Below are 20,243 nucleotides of genomic sequence, written 5' to 3' on the forward strand. Positions count from 1 at the left end.
CGAACTATTATCTATGGCTTTGGGTTCAGCAGTTGAAAGCAGCTTAATCAAAAGGAAGCAAATGTTGCTGTAAAGAAACCAGAACATATAGTGGATTTTAAGTAACAATCCAAAACAATTCTTCCAGAGCTATAGAGCAGTATTTGGTAACAAGAAATCAGTCTCATCAGAGATGATCCACAATTTTATCCTTGCAACTGCAAATAAGACACTTGCTTTTTTTAGTTTTTAGCAAAATTGACTGTCAGAGAGGAAAGAGTGGTCTCTTCAGCACACAAAGCAGAGCTGAGAGGTATCTGAGATGTCTTTGAATTACTGGTGTTTGGAAAGAAATTGGAACGGTCCATCGCAGTTCCCTTCTTGAGAACAGTCTTTAGTCTATTTGACACTTTCATTGATGACTTGGGTGAACAAAGCATCTGTTGAACCTGCAGCTAGTGCCAAGAGGAGAGGATTTACAAGTGCTCTGCAGGCAGCATTGGAGTCCAGAGTAATCCTGACAAACCAGATCTGGTGTAACCTGGATATTATCTTAATGAGGACAATATGAAATGGTGATATGGTAAACTCATTGGACAGTCAAAAAGACTGAGCTAGCCTTTTTGGTGTGGGAAGTCAGACCAGCTGAGCTCCAGAGATCCCTCCCAACCAGTGTCTCTGGGCAGTAGCTCTTCAGGAAAGGATCTGGGTGTAATGGGACCATGAGCTGTGCTATTATGAAGAAAAGCAATCATACTGGACATTATAAACAAATGTAACACAAAATGTGCAGAGAGGGAGCTAGGAAGGTTGTAGAGAAGATCTGATAGCAGCTGCAGGAAGGTAAGAGAAGCCATTTTCAGAATACGTGAGAAGACAGGTTATGCTGTCAGCAAAGAGCCACTGTAGGCCTTGAGAGGAGCTTTTTAAGATTAAAGAAAGTTGAGCCTTGGTGGTCACGAAATCTCCATGAAAGAAGGTTCCTAAGAGCAGATTAAATGTCAAAGGTGGTTGAGTTCAGGTTGGTGATCCCACCTATGGAGCTGGTATAACCATCCTCCTAAGAGCTGATTTTATCTCTGTGATCACAACTGTTACCCAAGACACAGCCACCATGTTTGCCGCTATATCTTGTCCCTTTCCTACTAAAAATTGCTTGACTGCTCTGCATATAAACAAAAGCAGAGAACATTTGGGCTGAAAGCTTCAAAGGAGCAAAAAGGACTCTTGGTCAGAGGCAGCACTTAACTCCTATCAAGTCTGGGAACCTTGAGTGTAGCAGCTCTGTGATAGTGTTTTATATTTCATCTTCCAGCTAACTGGTAAGTCAGATGATTGTCCAGATAATATGTTTGGCAGTGGTCAACTCTATGCAAAACTCTTGGCAAAGCACATGTATACATTGGCTGATGTTTTAATTTACTCTCTCAATAGTATAATGGAGGGCTTTATAAATTGTTATTTGGGATAAGAAGGGTCTTACTTGCGGCTTATAAAACTATTAGAGTAGCTTAAGGTTTTTAGTGCTCCCCATCATTAGCTGAACTTACTATGAAACATGATCTCTTTTTTTATCATTTCTAACCCAAACTCAGCAAAATAAAAGCTCGGCAGCAGATGAATTCAGAGCTTAAATTATAAAGGTGGAGGGGTTTCTCCTTTCAATAGAGTTTCCAAGCTTTTATGACCAAGGAAGTAACTTGACTAAACCCCAAAGAAAATACTCCTTGTGGAGCTGTAGAGAAAGTAAACAGTCATTTAGTGTCAGCCAGATGCAGTCTAGAGTATAGGAAAAAGCTCCTGTGACCATTTTTTATCCAGTGCTCTAGTTTTTATTGACATAAGCGATGGGGTTATTTATTCAACAAGGCAAAATGAACATAAACCCTGTATTCTTAATGGGATCTGCAAAATAGCGTAACATAAAATATTGTTGTAGTAATTAATTAATCTCATATTTAACATATGTTGCCGAGATTGTTGAACTTTGTCTTTACTTCTGCCAGTGTCTGAAATACAGCTTTTGAAGTTCCCTTGAACTCAAGAGGCCAAATTCTGTCCTCGCATACAAATGTATAATCTCAACTACTGTTGAATGGTGCATTTTTATTTAGAGGATAGGTTTATCCCTAATATCTTTTTACTTTAATCTATATAACAACTGAATTGTTTGTTTTTAAGGGGGTTTTATTTGCTCTTCTAGTACAGCGGCAGTTGTTTTGGGTGAGTTTAGAGAAGGAGCCCCATGTGTTTAGAATAAATGAGACATTACAGGGAAGAGATGTTCACACTTCTCCATAACAGAACATAATTGATTTTGTGCTTGGATAATTAGGAAATGGTTCTCTTTGAGGCATTCAGGAGTCCTGAATTAAAAATTTAAAGTTTCATAACTGTTAGAAAAATGGATTCAGAAGCAGCTTTAATGGATGAAAACCCATCATGCTATTGAAAACAGGGTCTCAAATCTAATACTGTCCTAATGCAGAGTCATACATCTGGGAATACTTTGGTCTCTTAGCACCCTTGGCCATTTTACTTCTGAAATTAACACAGTAATACAGACAGCTCGGAAAGAAAGTGCATCTTGTGGAACAAAATACATCTAAAAATTATCTTTCAAAGGTTTTGACAGGTAGATGTAATTATGTAAAGGCAAATGTGTCATAGGGGAGGGAATGGAAAAATCTTAAAAGATGTGCAGGATTCATGGCAAATGCAAGAAAATGAATTTTTCACTGCTATGAATTAGTCTTTTTCTTTTTTAAGTATTCAGATTCATACTCTGTGCAGCATTTCAAGTATTTGAGAATAAATAATTCTTAAATAAATAGTTGCAGCCAAGGTCATCACTTCATTACTTCAGACTCTTAATTGTATGTCTCCATTTTGAAAGGTGTTGGAGAGCATTTCAGACTTCTTAATTTTGCAGTTTGAAAATCAAGCTCCAGGTTGTCAGTCTGTTCTGATAGACATGTTTTTGTGTTCAGCCTTTTCATCACTCTTGTAGACAGGATTACTCAAATAATCCAGCTATCTAGAAACTTTACCTCTGGCAATGTGTGTTGCTTGCTGTTCTTGGATGCTAGAAGCATAATAAGGATTACAGGGGTAGCAGATGGGCTGAATTGATTTATAGCAATATTGCCTGACCAGTGTTTGCAATCTCACTGTGAGTATTGCAATAATTGATGCACATCTTCAACTCTTATCTCTCAGAGCCATGTGAAAACTTGCCTGGTTTATGGATTTCTTCCTGGAACGGTAGGGCAGTGCTCTTGCCTGTCATTATTTTAGTAAAGAAAGACCATTTCTGACTTTCCTAGTTGTGCAAAGACTGCAGCTGTACAACTGATGTTAAGTAAATAAACAAAGAGGACAACTTCTGTTTATTTTTTACATCTCTGACCTTATAATCGGGAATGTTTTGCATGGGATAGAGCTAACTTGGGCTAATTCCCTGGGTGCTCAATAGAGCATGAAAGGTTCATTCAGCTGCTTTGAAAGTTCTCACAGCAGAGACCCCCCACGAGCATATGGGGGCTGCGTTTTGGTAACCTGAGGACGAGCTGGGGTGGGAAGTGTGTGTATATGAGTGTGAATGGCCTCCATTAAATGCCTTAGCTGACTGCTCTCTCCACTTTGTGTTTGCAGTTTCCAATAGCTTAGTAAGTCTGCAGCAAGATTGTTTACAAAATGATGTTATCAAATACATAAATATTATAATTGCAGAACAGAAAGAGGGAAAGAAATTTCCAAAGCTGTGCACACTGGTCTCCTGCATCTCTTAGATCCTGTATTTCATAGCGGAACAGAAATCCTCAAACCTGGGTGTCCACCATCCAGTTGTGCAAGCGTTTCCCATGCCCATCTGCAGACCCCAGAAGTGATTGTGGAGCTGATGAACAGCAAGTGTCATGGCATGCCCAGACAGCGGGTGCTCTGGCAGGGCACTACTCATGTGCTGGGGGTTCTTAGAGACAGTGCTCCAAAACTGGTCAAAATATGAGGAGCTGAGGGAGCTTCAGGGCTTGCATTGAGTTCGATGGTTTCACTAGAGAGTGGGGTCCTGTGCCCACATCCAGCAGGTAGCCGCCACAGTTGGGAAAAGGCTGCAGCTGTCAGGATATGCATGCTGCTGCGTAGGCTTGCAGCACGGTGGAATTAGATTGCTGGGAATAGGAGTCATCTGTAGCTCGTGAGCCTGAAAACATCATATGCTGGCTGCTGGCTTTTCTTTTTATTTTAAGGCCACCAGGCAGCTCTTATTTGCATGCTCTATAAAACTTGTAAAGGAGTTTTACAGCCTATTTAGCGTACAAAAGGTATAACCAGCTATAAAACTAAATAATTGGCTGGACTGTGGCAACTACCACGTGCCACATCACAAGCCAGGACACTCCAGATGCTGGTGGCATGATGTAGCCTAGGCACAGGGTTGTGCCACATCCAGCAACAGTGATAAGAGTGTGTGTGACAGCACGGGACCTTCTGCTTGCTGAGTCTCTTGTACCCCTTTAGCTTTTATGGGTTCTCAGGATCTCACAGGATGGGGTTTCTGAGAGCTTCCATGTTGTTTCGGCTGTACTTGGGCCCTGACTCTCATCCATAATCAAATTTACAGCAAACTGCACTGTAAGTGCAAGTCAGAGAGTAAGAGATGGAAATCACAGTGGAAAACAAAGGGCACCTCAACTCTGAAGCACAGTGGTGTCAGCTTGTGCTGGCAGGGAGTCTTGTCATTACATAATGATGCACTTATCCAAACGGCGTTTTGGATTTTGGGAGACAGATGTGCCTCGCAGTTGCTAGTGGAAGTTAAACGTTAAATATGAAACCCATTCATTTTCTCTTAGTCATACTTTGGATTTAAGCAGATGTTTTCCTAATTCGTGGTTTTCAAATGTAGCATGCTGACAAGACATTTATCATTAACTACAGCTTCATCCATGCAGTTCAGCAAATTGGCCAATTATTAACAGTGAGGGTTGCGTGGCAGTTGATGCATAGCTCCTGCTGCTTTGAAAGGCCTAAATTGAAACTCAATACATTTTTTCAATATAAATTAATTGAACTTTGGACCACATCCCTGTTATTTGAGTGCTGTCTACTCTCATTTTCAGAACGATCAGCCATTTGTAATGTGCTGAGTAGCTTTGCAGTCTGTGAGCACAGGCTCCTGGTGATGGAAACAGTGATGGCTAACGTTTCTAGTAGGGGTATGATGATGGTACCCAAGTGTAGACAGCATAGCATACATAGTGGCCATGGGACAGTGTATGTACACATGGACCAGCCTGGCTCTGCCACAGATGATGCTGGAGGCATCCTGAAATGGTGCAAGGGGGGCAGCAGAGTAAGTGCAGCTGCTTGGAAGCTTGTGCTGCCTAATACTTTCCATTATAACATTTTGCTTGCTTATGACTTTTCTATACTTTGCCCATTTTGATTTATTTTTTCCTGGTTTATGGTTGCAGATGTGGGGATGAAGGGGTGGTGGTGGTGCTGTGAACTGGTGAGATATCCCAAAGGTGCTTCCCAATGCCTGAAAATATCATCTCCTATTTTCCTAGCTCTGGAATTCACACAGACAATTTAGTAATCATTTATTCATTCCATGTATAAGATTTGAAGGAGAATACTCAATGCACCTCTAATTTCTAGGAAGTATAAAGACCTTGATTTTCACCAGCTGGTACTGCAGAAATTTTGCATCACATTCCAACTGAACTGGGAAAACTCTTCAGGATGATTTGTAGTTGCTCCAGCTTCTGGCACGTCATTCCCTTTTGTTCCCACTATATTTGCATCTGCACAACAGGGAAACAATATACTTGGTTACAGAACAGGCTGCCATGCAGATTAATTAAATGAGAACTGTAAACAATTAAAGTAAATACATGTGGTGTATTTCATCTTGCTTTATGCAGCCAGATGTGCTGGGTGTGACGTACCTACGGGGCTGGCTTTACAGTACCATTAGATGTCCTTTTCTTCACATCCCCGTGCTCTGTGGGGAAAGGGAGAAAAGGTAATGTCACAAAATCAGGAGGAGCAGTGACGGCTCAGCAGGGAGGATGGAGGTTGTATCAAATGCATAAAAGAGGAAAGATTGTAGATTCATGGACAGTGTTGGAGGACTTGTGTTCAAAGAATCATAGAATAGTTAGGGTTGGAAAGGACCTTAAGATCATCCAGTTCCAACCCCCCTGCCATGGGCAGGGACACCTCACACTAAACCATATCACCCAAGGCTTTGTCCAACCTGGCCTTGAACACTGCCAGGGATGGAGCATTCACAGCCTCCCTGAGCAACCCATTCCAGTGCCTCACCACCCTAGCAGTAAAGAATTTCTTCCTTATATCCAATCTAAACCTCTGCTGTTTAAGTTTGAACCTGTTACCCCTTGTCCTATCACTACAGTCCCTAATGAATAGTCCCTCACCAGCATCCCTGAAGGCCCCCTTCAGATACTGGGAGACTGCTATGAGGTCTTTGTTCTTGGTCTGCATTAGAGGTGTGAATTCTATGGGTACTTAAAATGATTGGAAGGCCTGATCCAGAGGCTGATAAAGGACATAGTGTGCATTTTAATGTGAGATCTTTAGAACAGTTGTCTCCCTGGTAGCATTTTGATTGAGAGGATCACAGCAGCAAATGTGGAAGGGAGAATGTCGTGTTCAGGCTATGTTCTCAGTATGGCTGCATTCTCAGTCATCACCTTGTTTTTCCTGTGTTTAGATAAGCTAGATCTCCAGAAGCAGCTATGCATCCCATCCTGGGGAAGTGAGTGCAGGTAGATGTATGAATTCAGCTAACCCAGCTCCTGGTCCTTTGCAGTGCTGCCAAGCTCCTGGAGAAGAGTCCATTCAACGTGGGCACCCCGAACCCGCTGCTCCCCTCGCCTGCCAGCCTGCAGCTGGCGCAGCTCCAGGCGCAGCTCACGCTCCACCGGCTGAAGTTGGCTCAGACCGCTGTCACCAACAACCCGGCTGCTGCCACCGTCCTCAACCAGGTGCTCTCCAAAGTGGCCATGTCCCAGCCGCTCTTCAACCAGCTGCGGCACCCCTCGGTGATGAATGCCCCGCAGGGCCACGCCGCGGGGCCGCCGCAGGGGCCCGGCATGGCTGGCACGAGGTTCCCATCCGGAGGCATTGCCTTCCCCTCACAGAGCCCAGCGTTAGCCACGCCGGGGGGCGGGCTGGGGCCTGTCCAGGCGCAGGGCCCCAACGCCATCGTCATGAGTCCCTTTGGAGGTGTCATGGCTCCGACCTCGGGCCAGCAACCCATGGTGGTGGGTCTCAATAAGGCAGGGACCTCCAGCTCTGCGGCTGCGGGGGGGTTTTATGAGTACAACAAGCAGAACACCACCGCTGCCGCCCCTCAGGCGTACGGCCCGGAGGGGGACCAGCATGGCTTCCTGAGCGGTGGGACCCATGCAGCCTCCTCGCCGGCAGGGCCACGCTACGAGGGTCACTTTGGGGCTCCCGGTCAGCTGCAGCACGAGGCAGCAGTGGGAGCCTTTCCCAAGGAAGCCTATGGAGCAGCAGCACAGCACGGCACGGCACGGGCCTTCCCCATCGACCCGCATGCGGGCTCCCATCCGAAAGGAGATCCCGGCGCTGTGTTGCATGGCAGCGGTACAAGCAACCAGTGGGAAAACATCCCTAATTTCCCCGGCCAAAACAAGCCTGACCTGGCGCCTGGCGACAGCAGCCTGTGGCCGACAGCGAGTCAGCAGCAGTATGAAATAAGAAACGAGCTCTACAACCCCGAAGAGCCAACACCTGACACGAAGTTCAGCACCGCCACCCCCCCCGCCTTCGGCCGCCTCAACCACAGCAAGCAGAGCTTCGGCAGCCCGCGCATGAGGCAGAAGGAGGAGCGGGGCAGCGGCGCTCCTGACCTGCCCGCACGCCCGCTGCCGCAGCACCAGCTGGGTGACCTCCGTGGGGCAGCCCCCCTCCACTTCCCACACGTCTGCTCCCTGTGCGACAAGAAGGTCTTCGATCTGAAGGTGAGTGGGTTTAAGGCACCCCCAGTGCATGGGTTGGACCCTTAAAGAGGCTGGCTGGTGGTTGATACGGCCACTGCCCCATGGAGGTGCACTGAGAGGAGTGGAAACAAAGGGCCATAGTTCTGTGTAGGGTGTCGTACATCTGTTCCGTGGTGATTTACGGGGGTTTCAAGATCTGGGTTTGTTCCGCTGTGAAAGACAGTGAGATTACAGTGCTGGCGTGAGAAACGCGAGTCCAGGCTGAAGTGGCAGATCATCTCATGGGCCCAAAGCGAGGGGAGGAGGAGCTCCAAGCCCATCCTCTGCTTCTCAAGCTGGTGTTGCAGCCACACATCTGCAGTTTTATCTGCCTGTTCCTTTCTTTTTGTGGTTCTGATCCCAAGGGCTTCCCCCTAACAGCCTGTGGAAGCAGCTTGCATAAACAAAACAGTGCATTTTGATAGATTTATTTTAATAATCATTATATTTAATAACCCTTTATTGGGATCTCCTCCTCCTCCTAGTGTCAATAAGGAAAACTTAAGACTCAGGGTTCCCAGGGACTTTGGTCTGGAGGCAAGAAGCTGGTCAGCATGTGCAGTGCAGACCACACTCCCACTTCCCCCTTCCTACTGCCAAGGGAGCTCCAAATTCACCCTCGGGAAGCAGCTTCCTGGTGGCACAGAAAGCCCGTGTCCTAGGTCACGTTATATAGGTCAGGTCTGGAGAAGGCCACTTCTGTGGCCCTCTGAGCCCCACAGCCATTCCTGGGCTCTGCTGGCTTTGTGCTGACCCCCTGGTAAGCTCTGCACAACAGCTCCTCATGGCCTTTTGCACCACATCACAGGACCAGCACCTAACAGCAAAGGCATGTGCTCATGCTGATGGTGGCCTGATAACGTCAGAACATGTATACAGGAAGGAAGGTGGCCAGCAAATGAAGTAGTACCTGGTGCTTACACACAGTGGGGCTTTGGAATATCTGAATTTATTTACTCATTCATGTTTCCCTTTTAATCTCTGAGCACCTGCTTGGAAAAGGGTTTGTTGTGCTTATTGCAGCTATGGGGCTGGTCTGAAGCAGCCCCCACCTGGGCCATGCTGGGCATTTCTTTTTATTCATTATACTTTTAAAAAGGGCAGGGAAATGTCATCATGGTGAGTTTCATTTGATCTGTTTGTCAGTGTTTAACACACTGCCTCATTTGGATCACAGAAGTGTAAATAGCTAAATGGACTTTGACAGAGTTTGCCTGATCTATTGCAATGAATAAGCACTGCCATAGCTGCCCTGCCTGCTGAGCACCTTCCTGTGGGCATTGCAGGAGCTGAGGGTGCTCAGCACTCTCGCTGAAGAGCTCTTGAGCTAGGGTGAAGTAACTGAATTAACAGAAATATACCGGATTTAAAAACTAATGCAGAGAAGCTCTCCATTTGTAAAGCAACTGATAATTTAACCTACAAATAACAAATTGGTAAATGCATTGGATGAAGGTGCACTTGGCTCTGCATCACACAGTTTAATCTTCAGCATCTCAGTATTGGTTTCAGATTGAATGGAGAAGCAATCTCTGGTAAATTTGTTTCAGGATTTTTCCTATGCTCATCATTTCTTTGTTTCAACATAGGATTGGGATCAGCACGTTAAGGGAAGTCTTCACATCCAAAAATGTATGGCTTTTTCAGATAAGTAAGTATTGTTTTGCTGACACTCTTCCAACTGAGTTTCTAACAGAACATCCCTTATTCAGTGGCTTTACACCAGGAATTTACTGTCTAATTATTATGCTTTAATATTTATGGCACATTATGCATGCTCCTAAAGTTCATTTCTTTTCTTTTCCAGCACTGGTATCCGGTGTGTGTTAAGCTCAGCAGATGGAACATTGCATTTATCCCCAAATAATGCAGCAGTTTTCAATCCATCTAGTATCGAAGGTGAATGCTTGTATGTGCAATAGTTAAAACCACTTGTTTTAAAGGGAGGTTAGTCTCTGGGGAAAGTGGACATTTAAAATGAAATGGGATACAAGTTTCCAAGGAAAACATTCTAGAGGCTATGCACAGAAAAGCTAAAAGCCAAAAATGTGCCTTTCAAAGTATGAATTCATTTTCCTTTTGAGCAATGACTTGTTTTCATGGTACAACCAAACAGTGTATAATTTGGTGCAGACACTATGAAATTAGTTATTATGTAAATGGGGCATTGCTTACTGAGCACACTAATGCACTTAATGTGAGTCGAGATTTTCATGCAATGTGTGTAATCCATTATTCAGATTATCCGCCAAATGTCGGCTCATCTTTTATCACCACGTCAGCAAGATCCTTCGGCCAGCCAGGTCCTAAATTTCCTTCTCCTCCATCAGGGGTAAGCGTGAGTACCTAAGCAAATTGATCTCCATGTCGGGAATCTTGTAGATGCCACTTCTGTTATTGGAATTGAAACCATGAAGGCTTCCTTTTAGTCAATAATCTGAATATTCAGTCTGTTAGTTCAACTTCCCTGCAGATCTTTTATGCTTTTGATTTTGGCCAAACCAGAACTTGATTGTAGGGTTTTTTTCCCTACAGTTGTTTGCTTGTTAGATTTGGGATGGGGGGCAAGTGGTTTTGTGTTCATCTCATTGACTTTTTTTCCCCACTTTCTGAGTCTCTTCAACTCAGAAAGGTCAGCTGCAGCTTGAAATGAAGATTTGGATTAGTTTTTACTTACTTTGAGTCATTGATCCAAGCAAACATACTTCCATCTCTCTGGTTATTTATTGGTAGCAGTTGTTCTCTGCTCTTCCCAGGATGCTTCTCCCAGGTGGCAGTAGTGGCAAAAGTAGTGGCTGCAGTTCCACTATTACTCACCTAGAGGTCTCAGATCAATTCATTGTACTGGACTTTTTCTTAGTTTATTTTAGTGTACTGTTCATATCATCTACTGCTCCCAGTAGCCTTTGAGCAAGCTTGGTTTGGTGTGCATCCTTCCATGGCTTAGGTGTATTAGCCCCTCCTCTGCATTCAACACAGGTCCCCAGTTACTGCTCTAATGCATGCATTAATTCATAGCCAAATAATGAAAAAATGCCAAAAAAAAAGGATAACATTAAAAGTGGTTCTTACATTGATGAAGCAGTAAGATTTTAAAAGGAAAAAAAAAAGAGGAGAGAAAAAATGCAACTAAATGCAAATCATCTACATGATGGAAGTACAAAGTTGTTAGGGTTAAAATGCAGCTCAACATGTATTGAAAAGCTATGACTACAGCTGGAGACATCAAGGGCTAGTGTTAGGGCATTCATGGAATGGCAGTGGTATTACAGGGATTCAAGCTTTCACCCTTCTAGCTTTTGTGTATATATCCTGATGTGTCTTCAGACACTCTGGAAAGCCAGGCTGAGTTATGTCCATGTGCTACTCCAGTTCACATCAGGCATTGCTTACAGAAACATCACCCAGATTTGTTTAATCCAGCCCATTTTCTACGTGTGGTTTTGCTGGGCAAGAGGTTATTTGGAGGGGTTTTATCTTCTGCCTGTCACAGACACTGTGTGTGCAAGGGAGCAGAGAGCAGAGCTGCTTATGACAGCTGCCTCCAAGGTCAGAGGTGGAGTAGCAGCGGGTGTAGAGGAATGTTCCTTTTCATCATGTCTGTCAACCTCGCAACAAATGAAATTAGTGCTAATACCAGGATCATTTCTCCTTAGAATCTGTCACTATTTATCATTTAAGCTGCAGGCAGGAGTCCTGCTTCTCAGTGCCCTGCAGTACTATGAAAGATGAAAGAAACAATGATTGATTTTGATTTAATAATAATTTGAATAATTATTTCATTAATTATAATAATGCATGACAGTAATGAAATGATGAAGTTAATGAATTATTAATTGAGTAATTTTATTTTCCCAGAGCCTGTAAATTCTCTTCTTCAGAGAATCTTCATTGTGTGGGCAGGGAGCTATAGTAGAGGTGTTAAGATGGAGTTTGCCATCTGTCATTCACCCTGCAACCAGGTGGCTTATAATTTATTACACCTTTGCATGGTAGTATTCACTTTCATCTAAGCTGGTGCCATTTAACTGAGCAATGGAAGATTATACTTGACCCTGCATGTAATCATAAACAAAGTGTTCAGATTTCTGGAAGAGCTTGCTCTCTGCTATCCATCTGCAAATAACTCTACCCCTCTTTAAAAGGCAGATGCAACGCTACAAGTGTTCATTCGGGCATGGAGAGCCATTAGCACTGGAGGGATGGGACTGACAGCTTCTTCTTTAGAAAAAAATCAGGCAAAGCTCAAGGAAGGGATAAAGAATTTGAAAAGCAAGAAACAGAAGAATGGAAAAAGCTGTAATAGAAAAAATGTTTTTGGGAAATAGTATGGCACATGGTAGGGAATGCATATCACTGCTGTGCATCAGATTATTTTGTAGTAGTTGTGCAACTGTATTGGTAAACCCCTGTAGACAACAGTTGCAAAGAAAATTAACTTAGAGTCGCATCGAAAACACTTTACACACAACAACTGCTCTGACTTCCTGTCGGTGAATATGGAAGGTGTTTATTCCTTTTCTGGCTGTGATTTACAGCTCTGTTTAATGAATGGACCCAATTTAACTTCAATCAGCTGACAAGATTATTGCTTGGTACAGCCCATTGAGTTCTGGTATGAGTACATGACCACTGCTTAATCATGAATTACAGCAGATTTATGGCATAGATTTTAGATTTAAGCCATTGCCAGTTGTGAGGAGGTGGTAACATCTTACAGTCATTTTGATTTAATGTACTGCTGTGCAGGTGTCAGAACATGGACTCTGCAGCCCCCATAGGGAGCAGCTAAGTCTTTATAGTCACGTAGACTCCTAACATACCACCCTTAGCTAATCTGACAAAAGAAACAGAGGGGTGTTCCTACACTGGGAGCTGCATTTGTTGTCAGAAAAGTTCCCTTTTCCTCTGCTAGCTGTAGCTGTATTCTTCTGTTACACACTACATGCTTCCTTGCCAGATGCAGGCAGCCATCACTTCCTTTTCTATTCATTCATGTTCAAGTGGAGTTGAGTTGCTTCATCTTTTCAGGATTAGGCATTTGTTATTATTCTGCCACAGAAAATATCATACTTCTGGATTTCTGCATTTTTTTGACTTACCTTCTGCACTTGGACCAGCTCTGTGAGATGTAAACTAAATGGCAGACTACTGCATAATATATTGTCTTGCTGCAGCAAAACCACACAAATGGTTAAATGGTGAAGCCTGGAGGGAGGGTAACGGGATAAAGGTGTAAATAAGATAACATTAGCTCTGTAACTTGTGAACTTGCTGACAAGCCAAACATTTGTGATGGCTCTGGTGAACTTGATCCTACAAGATTACATGATTTGCATCTCCCCTTGAATGACACAGTTTTAACTGAAGGTAGAGTTACTTCTTCAATAAAATCCTAACAGCAGAGGTCATAGACAGGGAAGTGGTCTGGGAAGACTTAATCCTGTGTGAGCCATGTTTTGCGTGTCATTAGCTGGGGTAAATTATGTTCCTCTCTGAGTATACCCTGGTGCCTGTTTGCACAGGGAGTGTAGAGCCTGCTTTCCATGTCAGGCAGATGGGCGGCTCTTTGGGAACTGCACCAGCACTCCAAAATAGACTAACACCCTTGGGAAGTGATTACTGCACCTCCACCCTGTGCCTGTGCCAGCTCAGTTTGGTAGCTCAGCCTGTGTGCCTGTCCAGTGATCACTATGTCCCCAGGGGAGAAGCCCCTCCTACTGTGTGTTGTTATAATGAGAGGGGAAAGCAGTAGGTTTTCCAACCTGAGGTATAGTGTGTGTCTTCTTACAAGATAAATGAAGTCACTTTTACACCAGGCCCACTCTATTTCAGCAGCACAAAAGGAGGATTGAAGTTCAGCCTCTGCTATCCTGAACACCTCTATAATCCCTAAACTGATTTCTGACATCTATATGAATTTATACATGGGGACTGCAGTGAGCATCTGGTTTAATTTCCAGGAGCCATAAGCACCACGTAAATGGATGTTTCATGGAATACTTGAAAATATTAATTTTTCATGCATTCCTTGCAAACTGTGTGCTGAGGGCACTCAGCAGTATTGCACAGTGCCTTCATGTGCAGGGAAGGCACAGACCCCCAGTGGGACCAATAGATGCAGACAGGCTCAGGAAGGCTGTCTGATTTGGCAGAGAAGCCGTAGGGGTTGTGCTGGGGTACCAGATGGGTACTGGCCATGCAGAGACCTAGTCAGGAGGGGCTGAGACCTCCCAGCGACAAGGGCACCCTTCACCTCCAAACACCGAGGGGCATCCAAACTCTCGCTGATCCTGAGCACAGTGGTCTGTGCCCGTGGCAGCCCAGCCCTCTGCTGTGACATGCAAGAGAGTTGAAGCCCCTATGACTTATGAAGTCCATCAGATTTGAGGTGGCAACTTAGCTTTTGCAGTAGTATCATTAATCCTGTTTGAGCAAGAGCATCTCTTCTAGAAAACTTCTCTGGACTTTGTCATTTCCAGGGATGGAGATTCTATTGCATACTGCACTGCAGTTAAACATTTCCCTTCCCATTTGTATTTCTAAACAATGATGTTAAAATACAAGGTTTTAAAGAAGAGTATTTGTCCTTTAATAATAGAGCAGAACATTTAATTTTTTACAGAACTGCAGGTCTGATTTAGTGGATGGAATATCTAAGATAAAAACATGGTTTTGAGTTGTTTTTTTCCCCCCAGTTTCCCCAGAGGAAATCTACACTGGGTCGAGTTGTTCACATCTGCAACCTCCCTGAGGGAAGCTGCACAGAGAATGATGTCATTAACTTGGGGCTCCCATTTGGGAAGGTCACCAACTACATCCTCATGAAATCCACTAACCAGGTACTGTACATTTGGGGTCTCTGGTATTGACGTCTACTGGTATAAAGATACATTGATATGAAGACAGAATCTTTGGGGGAAAATCTTTTGTTTTGTAATAGAAACTTCAGTATATGAAGCCTGCTCTTAAAGTAGGAGAGACAGTTGGTGTTCGTAGGATGAGATGATGGCCTAAACAGGACCACTGCCTCAGAATTCGTGTTAAAAACCCCCAGACATCTCAATGAAGAAGTATTGTAAAATTGTACTTTAATAAATAATAATAATATTTTTTAAAAGTGAATAACTGGGCCTTCTCTCAGCCATTTGTTAGGCTCACTTTCAGACTCCTGTCATTGTGTTTGGGAGGGTTTTATTGCTTTCTTACCCATACTAATAAAGCCGAACTGGGCATTGAAGAATGACTTGCACTCTAGTCTGAGTCAGCTGTCTGACACTGCTGAACAGTTGTTACAGCAGAGTCAAATCCCTCAGTGGTGTGATTACAGTTACAGGCTGGTGGCAGAGCCCCCAGGCCATGGCTGCACTGGGTGATTTGGTGCACACATACTAAAGGAAGGCTGTGCCCTTACAGGGGACACTGACACCTCCCTCACTCCACTTTAATCTGCACTGGATAGTAGTAGAGCTCTTTCTTCAATGTAGTTTAAGTCTACCATAAGTAGCTTGAGTCTACCAGTAGTGCTAGGCTAGGTAGAGTAGAAAATCTTCTCTCACATACCTGCAGCTGACAGCATAGATGGATGTAGAATACACACCAGTGGGTAGTGTGATGTTTCAAAATGCAGTCCTTACCCAGTTGTGAATATGTTCCTAGACCGGTTAAGCTACAATCACATCAAATGCTATTTTGGTGTAAATAAAAGTGCTAGTTAACATCATTCAGGATTTTTTAACTCTTTTTTGGCTTTGTTCTGGCTGTTCATGATCTGATGATCTGCTTTTATCTGGATCCCTTGCAGTTATGCAAGACACAGCTGACAGTATCGGGAGCAGTGCATGCTGCAGCATTAGAGTTCTGCATCCTGTCAGTGGCTGACCTTGGTGTAGAAGCACCAGTAAGGAAGTGAGGGAAAGATGATGATTTCATATATTGAGAAAAATTAGATTCCAGGCATTTAATTTTTCAACTAAACTGGCTTCTAAAGTTGCCTATTGTCTTTGACAGCTGGATTGAAACCATTATTTGCAGTTAAAAGGAGACTGAGAAATGGACTGAGTGTTACTGTTTCAGCTCCAGGGCTGGAAAGCCACCTAGTTCTGTACTGTCAAGACATTTTGCATAAGAAGTATTCAAACCAAAATGATTGTGCTGCCTTTTCTCTCTATATCTCTAATTATGTAGTAGATTTTAAAGCTCTCCCCGTTTTTGCTAGGCCTTTCTGGAAATGGCTTACAGTGAAGCAGCCCAAGCCATGGTACAGTACTACAAAGAAAAGCCTGCTATGATAAATGATGACAAGTTACTTATTAGGATGTCTAAAAGATACAAGGAATTGCAGCTGAAGGTAAGATTCCTGATCAGATTTCCTGAATTTCTATGGCATGATCTGGAGAATGCATATAAAGATTCTTTCTGATTATTGATTTCCAATTAATGCATTAGTATTATGGAAAAAGAAAGGTAAATTGATGAATAACAATCCAATAATCCAATAACAACCCTTTATACTTAGCTGCTTGCTCTTGCTTTAAATTTTAATCCTTGGAAGAGATCCCATTTTCTCTGATTCTCTTATACCATTACTTCAAAAATCCCTTCCAAGCTTCTTTCTCAGTGGGCTCCCCCCATTTCTTGATCTAACAAAGGTCTAAAACACAGCTATGTACAAGATGCAACATGTCAACAAAAATAAGATCAACCTATCCTTTTAGTCAGGCATTAAGCCTGAAGCAATGCTTTTCACTGCTTGGCATGCTTGAGCCAATAGTACAATCTCTATATCAAACAGTGATGGCAGGGCTGAACATCACACTGATTTCTTTTTCCTTCCTGGAAATGACCTAAATTAAAGAGCAAATTTTGTTTTAATTATATTTTTTTTTACCACACTTCTGATGTGGACACTTGAGTGATGTCCAAAAATACATGCTCTTATGAGGATAAATATGGAAGCTTGTGTACTGCCATGTGTAGTGCTAAGAGAGTATTATTTTCTTCATGGAAACTTGGACTGGAACTGGCAATAAAGAGCTGAAAAGCTTCATAGTGTATTATCTAACACATCACAAAGTTACTTTATAAAATAACTGTAATGTTCCAAGTTAATAGGTTAAGGGGCCTTTTATGAGCCTTGAGTTAAAAACAAGTAATTCAGATGGCTTAGTTTGACCTTTAGAAAAGTCTCTTTTAAGTCTTCTTTAACTATTACACACATACAGGGGAGAAAGAGTTGCCTAAAGTTCATAAACCAGGCAGTGTTCCTCAGTGTGGTACAGTGAGGGGTTCAGATGTAAAGTGGCAGAGACTGTGCATCTTAACACAGAGGTGGAATGGAGAGTGTGGCCGGTTGCCTACATTTCAGGCAGATGTTCAGCCTTTCCACTAGCAGTTTTTTGATTCATGGAATATTGTTTCTCTGCAGGAGAAACAGCCCTTTTCCTTTGTTAAAAACAAACGTAAAACCAAAAGTACAGCATGGAAGGGGGAACATGCGTGAGCTGCTCACCACAACAAACTGCTGGGTTCCTGCATGATTAAGTTGCTCAGCTTGGTGCATGCACCATGTGTTTGGCAAACTGTGTGCACTCCAGCCTGGAGTAGTGCATCTTTTGTAAACGATCTTGAATCTCAAGTAATCAGCATTTCCAATACACATCTTTCTTGCACTTAGCTTTTCTGAAGCTCTCTTCTAAGCATAGTCTGTTAGAGCTATACTCCAGAATGAGCTAAACTCTGAGATGAAAAGAAGGCAAATCCTAGAGGATCAGAGATAGGCTGCTATAGGGATTGAACTCAGGTATTAGAGAGATTGTCTGGGTTGTTTCCTCTTACATCCAGTTCCTAGAAATAGTGAATATATAACAGAGCAAGCCAGTTTTCAAAGCCTATTACAGCAGCCAAGTATGAGGAGGCTAAAACGTAATGGAGCAAACTTTCCATTTGTATCATTTTACTGCTTGGATCGTGCTGTTGAGATACCAGCTGTGGAAAAGAGGGTAACCACAACACTGAAAACTTGTATTCTCAGCAGTAGTATAATGGAATGATGCATGGGTGCTGTTTCTTGAAGGACAAATCACCTGTGTTAGCTTGGAGAGTAGTGCAGCATGCTAAACCATGTCTTTGTCTTATTTAGAAACCAGGTAAGAATGTTGCTGCTATCATCCAGGACATCCACTCACAGAGGGAGAGGGACCTTCTGCGTGAAGTGGACAGGTAAAGTTTCTCCATAGTCAAGAATTGGGACCTGGATAATTGTGTAAACCTGCAGGTAGAAAAACATATTCTGTGTGCTTCCCTCTCCTGTCTCATTTGCTTTCTTAATCTGGATTTCACTTCAAATATAAGTGGATACAATAGTAGGTACAGGGCATGTATAATAAGACCAGATTGAAACTGTGCAGGCTGTGAAAACAAATAAGCTCTTTCCTACTGATGATGACTCAAAAAAATGCACCTGACATGTGAAGGACACACTCTCCCTTAAGTGAAAAGCACGAAGGCAGGGATGCTGCAAGACCTATCCAGGAGGAGTCAGTTCAGATTAAATGTATTTGGGTATATTTCCCATTTATCTGACTTCTGGGCCTTCCAGCAAAAGTGAAGAGGAATCACAGTCATAAAACTTCACTTTTAAACAGGTGACCTTTGTCAGTTTTGTCTCAGAGATGCCCTAGATGACTGAGTATTAAGGGTACAGTCATCATGGTCATTGTAAAGATATTAACATATTCTAAGCTTTTAATGCTAAACTCCTATGTGACGCTTTTAAAAATGAATGTCTATCCTTGACAGATCTGTGGGGATTAGTTGAGCTCTGTGGATATGGCACTGCCTTTTCTCTAGCTCACTGTGTCTGCAGCTATGCAGTGCATGTCTGTGACAGGCCTGGGGTCTCAGGTTCACAGTCCCCAGGGTACTCCTCATGAGTTTCCAATGTACAAGGTCTTGGTAGACAGCAGTGGATGAGCTGCATTAGTTACAGCTGCTTTTCCCTCTACAGCAGGTATGGCATGGAGAGGCCCCGCTCTCGCAGCCCCATAAGCCGCTCCCTGTCACCCCGATCCCACACTCCCAGCTTTACTTCCTGCAGTTCACCCCACAGCCCGATGGGGACGGGCAGGACCGACTGGGGAAATGGGAGAGAGTCGTGGGATCAGTCACCGTATTCTCGACGGGAAGAGGAAAGAGACAGCAGAGAATGGCGAGAGAATGGGGATGAGAAGAGGGACAGGACTGACATGTGGGTACATGAGAGGAAACATTATTCCCGGCAGCTGGACAAATTTGATTTGGATGAACGGATTGAAGGAGGCAGAGGGCACAGAGAAAAATACTTAAGGAGTGGTTCCCCTGGCTCCCTTCACCCTTTATCAGGGTACAAAAGCAGAGAAGATGACTATTACCGAAAAACCTCCAAGTCAAAGTCTGACAAGTTTCAGAGGCAGCTGCAGGATTTACCTGGGAGATCCAAGAGAAAGGAAGAGACAAAGTTAAGGGAACGCAGGCATTCTTACAGCGAGGACACTGCCAGGGAGGAGGCTGCTGAACAGAAGCACAGCAAACCATCTGAGGGCTCCAGGCAAAAACAAAGTGATAAGAATAAGGTGAAGAAAGCTGAAAAAGACCAAGAGGAAGACGCTGCTGCTGAAAGCAGTGATGTGAGGGAAACCAAAGCTCCTGAGAATGAGGTAAATAAAGATCTCAAGCTGTATTTAAGAAGGCAGCTGCTGAAGTAATATATATTTTTGCACTATTTTAGATCAGTTCTTGTGGTTGTGGTGCTGGTGACTTGCAACGTTTTGCCATGATAAAATCAGGGAACATAGGCCTAGAAGAAATCTTAGGAGTTAATCTTGTCCACCTCATTCGCAGATCTATGACACTCTTGCACTGTACATGGACGTTGTCTTTCTGTGCAAGCACAGAACCCCTTGGTACCCAATAAGGGGAAAGGGACAGACAACTGGAAACAAAAGCAAGTGACAACCTGCTGTCTGCATGCAAGTTGTGTGTGCAGGGGCAATTGTCCTACTGCTCTCTCACCGTGTCGTGCAGAGTACCCCATAGCTGCTCTCTTTGTATCCATCACCTCCTTCCACTGCCTGAGGTGGGTTGAGTTAGCTGGGAATTAAGTGGTATTTTACAGGGTTGCACAATACTTGAAGGACAGTAATTCCCAGGACATTACAGGGAACTGGTGGATATACTGCTAAAATGCGG

The 20,243-nt window shown here is 43.5% G+C and overlaps 1 protein-coding gene across 1 annotated transcript in view; it reads left to right on the forward strand.

Annotated features, from left to right (window-relative positions):
* The window catches only part of RBM20 (RNA binding motif protein 20), a 101,659-nt gene that overhangs the window by 70,123 nt on the left and 11,293 nt on the right, over positions 1-20,243 (forward strand). The window contains exons 2-9 of the mRNA XM_034062359.1: positions 6,821-7,997; positions 9,605-9,666; positions 9,823-9,914; positions 10,256-10,353; positions 14,714-14,857; positions 16,234-16,365; positions 18,157-18,236; positions 19,024-19,711. Of these exons, the coding sequence (XP_033918250.1) occupies positions 6,821-7,997; positions 9,605-9,666; positions 9,823-9,914; positions 10,256-10,353; positions 14,714-14,857; positions 16,234-16,365; positions 18,157-18,236; positions 19,024-19,711 (2,473 nt within the window). The remainder of the gene's footprint in view (positions 1-6,820; positions 7,998-9,604; positions 9,667-9,822; positions 9,915-10,255; positions 10,354-14,713; positions 14,858-16,233; positions 16,366-18,156; positions 18,237-19,023; positions 19,712-20,243) is intronic.

The sequence above is a fragment of the Melopsittacus undulatus genome, chromosome 4 (assembly GCF_012275295.1).
Source record: "Melopsittacus undulatus isolate bMelUnd1 chromosome 4, bMelUnd1.mat.Z, whole genome shotgun sequence".
NCBI lineage: Eukaryota > Metazoa > Chordata > Aves > Psittaciformes > Psittaculidae > Melopsittacus > Melopsittacus undulatus.